We start from the raw sequence: 8,007 nt of genomic DNA, 5'->3' as shown, positions 1-8,007 counted from the left end.
GTTTTCCAAAAAGAGCCTTCCAGATACAGCAAAGGAAGTTGTACCGTATTAAATAGATCATGTGAGAAGAAGGTCAGAATGGGGAAAAGCCTTCACATAGAGCATAAGAGAATTGAGTGTGGAGCATCCAGTTTGCATACAGGTCTATTAATATTAATGATCATATTATTATGATATTAATAGAGAAAAATAACAAAACAAAACAGTAATAAATAGAGATCCAAAGCGACAAGAAAATTCTGAATGATGATGTAATACCAATTTAAAGAACTATAAAACCTTATCTTTTGTTGTACCAATGGCAAGCAAAAGAAAGATTTAGATGTATTGGGCTTCAGGAGAAATGAAGATTTTGTGGGTCTTAAAAACAGTGCAGAGGTAGAATTAAAGTTACAACACAGAGAGTTAAATCCTAAACTACACAGGAGTCAGATGATGTGACACTAAAATCTTTGGGGTTTGAATGTTTATTTTTGATATTTTAATTTTAATATTTATTTTAATATTATTTTATTTTAATATTTGACTGCTTCTTTGTATTTTAATTACATTTCTTTTCTCCTTCCTTTCCTCCATCAAAACCCTCTTCCTCATTTATCCCTCTCTGCTCTACTTCAAACCACTTTCTATTTTTCATCAGGTGTTAATGACTGCATATATGTATTTACATTTCCATATATATTCCTAAATATAACCTGTTGAGTTCATATAATATAACTTGTATGTATGTTTTCAGGCCCGAACATTTGGCCCTAGACAATCAGGTGGTGTGATCTTTTGGGGGGGTCATCACCTCTGTCACTCCCAGCTTTCCTCATGTCTGTAGTTCTTTGTGTAGGGTTGAAATCTCATGAGCTTTCCTTCATGCAGTATGGCATGTTTGTTGGTATCATCCTTGTTTGGAAAGTCATTTTGGTGAGGTATTACAGGTGTAGTTTCTGATGTTATTAGGAGACACAATCTCACAGCAATGTCCCTGGTCGGGTTCTTATGATCTTTCCACCCCCTCTCCTGCAGTGCTCCCTGAGCCTTAGTGGTAGGAACGCTTTGTAGATATTGGGGACAGGGTGCCACAGCTCTACAAAGTGATGAGTCGTAGTTTTCCGTAGTGGTCTCTATCTGTTGCAAAAGGAAGTTTCCTTGAAGGATGAAGATTTCATCTATCTGCAAGCATAAGGACAGATGTTTACAGATTGTTGTTAAGATGATGCCAGTTTAGTAAATGAGAGGTTAGAAATACCCCTCCAAGCAAACATAGTTTCACTAGCACTGTGTATTGGCACCTCTAATTTGGATGATTATAAAATCCAATTAGAAAGTAGTTGGTCACTGCCAAGGTATGGGTGCCACTACTGCACGTGTAGGGTTACTGTGCCACGCTGGTTGTTGATGTGGTTCATCAACATCATAGCTGAGTAGGACTACTAGTTATCTCTTTCCTTTGGAAGATTGCACAGTTCTTTCTGGCACCCTGAATACTGGTCCTCATGGATGGGCATTTAAGTCAATTCCACATCAGGGCTTCTGGGCCCTGTTTCTGAAGTTCATGATGTCTTCAGCAATATGGACTTACCTTCCACCTCTGGAGCCAGGGTTACCCAAGACAATAGAAATGAACTGTATGTTTTGAGATTCCCTTAGACAGTCCTTGCCAACAACTGAAAAGAAAGCTTCTCATGTTTGGTTTGGGATTTTCGTTATGTGGTCTTTGACACTTGAAGAACATCATCAGCCCAGATGAGAAAATTTACTTTAAATTTTATATGTATATTTATAAACTGAATTGCATGTGTTCTAGAAGTTTTAGGTAAATATTAGTAGTATTATTCCTTGTGGATTTTTCAGCCATCCCTATTGCTATTTTAGCTATCTTCTTCTTTTGTGTTTACCCTACCTTCCTCTCTCTAAGTAACCCTCAGTTTTCCTTTTACCCAATGAGGTCACAGGTATTTTCAAAAAATTTGAGAAGACCCTGAAAAAGGCACAGTCTATAAATATCTGCTCAGTACTAGTAAAATGCATGTGACTTTTGGGTATTTGGAAAGCAAATGACCACAATCAACTAATAAAAATACATAATAGAAATATATGAGTAAATTCCTTCCATGGGTATGTGCGACATTGCTTTTTGTAACACTATAGACACAACAGATGTACCTTAACCACCTTCCAAGTGCAAATAATTCTGCTATCATCTCTGTTGCTCAATTGTTTTCCAGGAGAAAAACATCTTATGCTTAAAGCAATATCCAGATAGCGGTATTGAAGAAAATGTATATTCTTAAATATCTACAAGCATTCAATATTCAGAATTTGTCTGAGGCAATAATGCTTCTCTAAACACATTTGTAAGCTCTATCTACATAATGAATGAAAGTCAACTACATCTGCAAATCCTTGAGAGCAATAGATTATTCTCCAGACTTGGCTCTTTTTACAATAACATGAGTCCTTAAGAGAATCTCCACTGCAAAACCCAGGCAATGGCGACACTTGTTATGATATAAACTTAGAAAATAAACATAAGATTGTTTGTTGGCATCCATATCTTTCACATCCATATCTTTCACAGTCTTTTCGCGGCTGTGACTTTATAAAACCTTAACTTCCAATGGGCGGAAATGAGAAACCACTCAGCAATAACAACCTTCATCCTTCTGGGACTCACAGATGACCCACAACTTCAAGTTCTGCTTTTTGTCTTCCTGTTTCTCACGTACATGATGAGTATGACAGGAAACCTGACCATCATCATCCTCACCTTGGTGGATCCCCGTCTTAAAACGCCTATGTACTTTTTCCTTAGAAATTTTTCTTTCCTAGAAGTTTCCTTTACCACAGTCTGTATCCCTAGATTCCTATACAGTCTGTCAAGCAAAGGCAATACCATTACCTATAATGCGTGTGCAAGTCAAATATTCTTTGTTATTCTCTTTGGAGCAACGGAGTTTTTTCTCTTGGCAGCTATGTCTTATGATCGCTATGTGGCTATCTGTAAACCCCTTCATTATATGACCATCATGAACTCCAGGGTATGTACCCTGCTAATCATCTCATGCTGGGTGTCTGGCTTAATGATTATCGTCCCACCCCTTAGTTTGGGCCTCCAACTCGACTTCTGTGACTCCAATGCCATTGATCATTTCAGCTGTGATGCTGGTCCCCTTCTAAAGATCTCATGCTCGGACACATGGGTAATTGAGCAGATGGTTATATTTGTGGCTGTCTTTGCGCTCATTATTACCCTAATCTGTGTGGTCCTATCCTACACATACATCATCAGAACAATCCTGAGATTCCCTTCTGCACAGCAAAGAAAAAAGGCCTTTTCCACCTGCTCATCTCACATGATTGTGGTTTCCATCACCTACGGCAGCTGCATCTTCATCTACATCAAGCCTTCGGCTAAGGATGAAATAGCCATAAATAAAGGTGTTTCGGTTCTCACTACTTCTGTTGCACCTCTGCTGAACCCTTTCATTTATACCTTAAGGAACAAGCAAGTGAAGCAAGCTTTCAGAGACTCTGTAAAGAGGATTGCACTTCGATCAAAGAGCTAGCAGTCAAATCAGATTGTCCATTATCTCCTTTCAGAATTAACCTTTCGATGACAACTAATGTTTCACCCAGATATTACCCTTATGAAACCCACTCTTTAAATTAAACTCATATGTGATATTGTCATCATTCATGCTGAAATTATAAATGTACATCCAAGAAACTAAGGTTTTCTCCACTCTAGCCTGGTCTTTTCATTACTCTAGGGAAAAAATTAAGAGTAATGATATTTGAAAGTATATTCATAATAGTGCCATTTTCTTCCTTTAGTACAAGGTTAGCAAAATTAATATCGCAAAACCAAAAATTAGACAAGCAGAAATAGAAAATAGCATTTGCAGAGGTTTATTAAAGGCGAGAAAATAAGTCATTACAGATCAATTAAAATAGTCGGGAAAGAAAATAAATAACACCCTGTGGTTAATCTGTATTTTAAAAAATGTATCCACAATCACTGATAAGATGTGTTTATTATTTCTTTATGGTAAATTAGAAATATTTTGAAGCTGGAGAGATGGCTCAGTGGTTAATAGCATGCATTGCTCTTCTAAAGCACTGGATTTCACTTCCCAGTACCTCTATTGGATAGTTCACAACCACCTATAGCTGCAGCTCCAGTGAATTTGACGCACACACAAACCCTAACAAAAGTAGTAATCTAAAATATTCCAGCCAAAAAGAAACCCAGGGACAGGAAAGAAGGTTTCAGAGAAGTCCATCAGACTTTCAGTAAAGAATGAATAACTATAAGACTAAAATTATTATGCAAAACAGAATCTGAACACATATTTTCTAATTTTTTATTAAGTCATTTACCCTGATAGTAGCAGATAGTACACCACACAAAGACAAATATAAAAGAAAACTTTAGATCAATATCCCTTGGGAACATAAGTACAAAAATTCTTAATAAAATATTTGCAAAGTGAATTCAAGAACACACCAAAAAAGATTATCCACCATGATTCAGTTGACCTCATAACAGAAATGCAGGGATTGTTCAACATACATAAATCAATAAGGTAATCTACCACATAAACTGGCATAAAGACCTCCAAAAAACCCCTGGTTATCTCATTACATGCAGAAAAGATCTTTGACAAAATCCAACATTGTTTCAAGAAAAAAGTCCTAGAGACATGAAAAATGCAACATAACCTTAACATAATATAGGCAAGTTACAGATATTTCACCACCAATATCATCCTATGCAGAAAGAATCTCAAAACATTTCCAGGAAAATCAGGAACAAGACAAGGTTGTCTGCTCTCTCTATACCTATTCTATGTAGGATTTCTAGTCTTAGCTGGAGCCATAAGATAACTGAAGGGGATCAAGGGGACATAAACAGGAAAGAAAGCAATCAAAGAGTTCTTATTTGCAGATGATCATTATTTTTAACATAAAATACTCCAAGGAAAGACTCAGACAGGAAAGTTAAACATTTGATAAACATTTTCCTCAGTGTTGCAGGATACCTAATTAATACATAAAAATAAGTACCTATTCCACATACAAATGACAAATGGACCAAGAAAGAAGTGAAACAACACATTTCACAATCACCTCAAAAATACATTGAGGTAACGCTAAATAGGTAAGTGAAAGACTTATATAATAAAATCTTTAAAACATTGAAAAAAGGAATAAAAGAATATACCAGATGACGAAAATATCTCCCACTATCACGGATATATAGGATTAATATTGTGGGGAAAAAAGCCATTCTGTCAAAAGCAATCTAAAAATTTAATGCAATCCTCATCAAAATTCTAATACAATTTTTAAATTTAAATTTAAAGTAACAATTTTCAACATCATATGGAAGCACATATAAAAAAGGACAGTTAAAATAATCCTCAATAATAAAATAACTGGAGGCTTCATCATCCCAGATTTTAAACTGTGTTACAGAGGTATATCAATTAAACCAGCATCGTATCAGTATAAAAACAGACACATTGATCAATGGAATCAAATTGAAATTCCAGACATAGTTTCGCATACTTCTGGACAACTAAATTTTGATGAAAAAAGCCAAAAATAAACACTGGAAAAAGATATCTTCAACAAATGGTGCTGGTCAAACTAAACTGGTAAATGTAAGAGAATGAAAATAAAACAATATCTACCACCCTGCACAAAACTCAATTCCAAATGAATCAAAGACACCAACATAAATCCTGACTCTTATAGAAGAGAAAGTCATAGTGAAAAAGATGCTGATAAGATAGGTTTTAAGGTCAATTATTAATGAATGGGACCTCATAGAGCTAATAAAAACTTCTGTACAGCAACATACACCATCATTCAACAAAAGCAGAAGCCTATATACTAGGAAAAAAATTTATTAATTATTACATATTATAGAGTATTTAGCATCTAGAATATATAAAGAACTAAAAATTGCTAAGCATCAAGGGAGTTAATAATCCAACTTAAAAAGAGATATATAACACAAAAGATGAAACAAAACTTGATCAGAAATACTTCAAAACCATTTCCAACATCCTTAGGCATCAGGTAAATACAAATTAAAACTACTTCAAGATTCTGTCTTAATTCAAATAAACAACAGCACAAGGTGGCAAGAATGTGGGGAAAAGGAAACACTCATGGCTTGCAGAAGTGTCAGTATGGAAAACAATGTGGAAGTTCCTCAAAAAGCTAAGAATCAATCTACCCAAGATCCAGCTATACCACTCTTGGATATACCCAAATTACTCTCTGTCTTACTACAGGGAAACTTGATCATCCCTGTTCATTGCTGCTCTATTAATAACTGTCAGACATTGGAAACAATCTATAAAATCTATCAATGCATGAATGGATAATGAAAATGTGGTACATTGGCATAACTGGTTAGCATTACTTTATAAATATTATTTAGCTACAAATAAAAATGAAATCATGAATGGAGCTAGAAACAATCATCATAAGTAAGGTAACCCAGACCCAGAAAGACTATTTCATGTTTCCTCTCATATGTGGGTATTAGCTATTAACATTTAGATACATGTGTTTCAGGGTTAGGTAGCTAGTAAGGGGCTATTAAGAAGGAAAGGATCTTCCAAGGAAGCTAAATAGACTATAGTGTCATAGAGAGATTAGTGGAAAATAAGAATAGAAGGGTTGCATGGGGAGGGGGAGAGGAAGAAGACAGGGTAAATGAGAGAATACCGGGAGAGACAGCTAACACTAAAGGTCTTTTGACAAACCATATGGAAATCTACCACTTTAGAAGCTTCCTAAATTATATAACTATATGAAAGGAATTTAAATGGAGTTATTAAATATTGAAGGAGACAATGTCCCAGCTAGACACCAAATATTGTTACCAAAAAAACCTCCAGTAGAAGAATGCCAGCCTTGATGACATCGCAACCACTAATGATTCCATAGGATAAACAAAAAGAGGTTCCTAAACCCATGATACTAATTTCCTCATACTGCTATGCAGCAGGCAGAGGAAAGAGGTACCTAAATCAATGTTCCTGACTTAAAACATAATACTGCAGTCTGAGAAGGGAAAGAAGATCATGGTGGCAACTGGAGATTCCCAACCTCTTGATGGACTTGCTATGCATCCAGACCTATTGAGTCCTATTTATCTTAGAGCCAGACCAGAAACACAGACTAAACATCTAATTGTTTTACTCTTTGGGACACAGAACTCATTTTGCCATATGGTCCTCAATCTGCTGTTAAAATATAGGACCAGAGAACTGATACTTCAATTTTTCCCTCAAGGGAAAAAGTACTTGTTACAAGGAGTGACTGAAGCCCCTCTTCAAATATGAGGAGGATAGCCTAAGGGTTTTTTGCTGCTACTCAAAGACTGGAACAATTACTTAAAAGCAGCAATGTATTTAGACTCCCACCCATCAAAGAATATTTTCTTGTCTTTTGATTAGAATGGATTTAAGAGAATTGTGATCTGACAAATTGTATGTTAATATTGACTATTGGTCAGTCTATTAGTTACCCCCCACAACCTGAAGGTGAGGCCCTACTGCTGAAGACACAACTTATTTATGTTATTGAATGTGTTGTAATCAAACTGGTTCCAAACTAAAAGCTTCACCGCTACTTACTAGTATTCATGGTACTAATAGGTACTTTGCACACTACCAGAGCAGAAAACTATTTGTAGCATCAATATCTACAAATCTTATGACCTATAATAGCCACCTACCCCCAAGATATTGTACAGTAGTGTCAAAAATGTTATAGGACTAATGAACCATTTTTTAAAATTGGATTTAAGGCACACTCCATGAGATGGGAACCATACCTGACACATCTAGTGTTCACAAACCTAAGACAAGCTATGTCATGGGCCTTAGGGGAAAATCTACCACTATTATTCTACTAAGGAACATAGCACTATAACATCTAATGATATATTGCCAGACCCTTAGATCAGAACATAACTCAGCATTCATCAGA

At 35.7% G+C, this 8,007-nt stretch overlaps 1 protein-coding gene across 1 annotated transcript; it reads left to right on the top strand.

The window, feature by feature from the left end:
- The first annotated feature begins 2,621 nt into the window (after positions 1-2,621).
- LOC125389782 (olfactory receptor 6C2) lies at positions 2,622-3,560 on the top strand. Its single transcript, XM_048418455.3, has one exon. It carries the CDS (start codon positions 2,622-2,624, stop codon positions 3,558-3,560), a length of 939 nt encoding a protein of 312 aa, XP_048274412.3.
- The last annotated feature ends 4,447 nt before the right edge of the window (positions 3,561-8,007 follow it).

Source organism: Myodes glareolus, chromosome 26 (genome assembly GCF_982192425.1).
Source record: "Myodes glareolus chromosome 26, mMyoGla1.1, whole genome shotgun sequence".
Taxonomy (NCBI): Eukaryota; Metazoa; Chordata; class Mammalia; order Rodentia; family Cricetidae; genus Myodes; species Myodes glareolus.
This window is presented reverse-complemented; position numbering and strand designations above follow the sequence as displayed.

Coding starts and splice junctions, on each gene's coding strand:
- LOC125389782 (XM_048418455.3), top strand. CDS start 2,622: ATGAGAAACCACTCAGCAATAACAACCTTCATCCTTCTGGGACTCACA.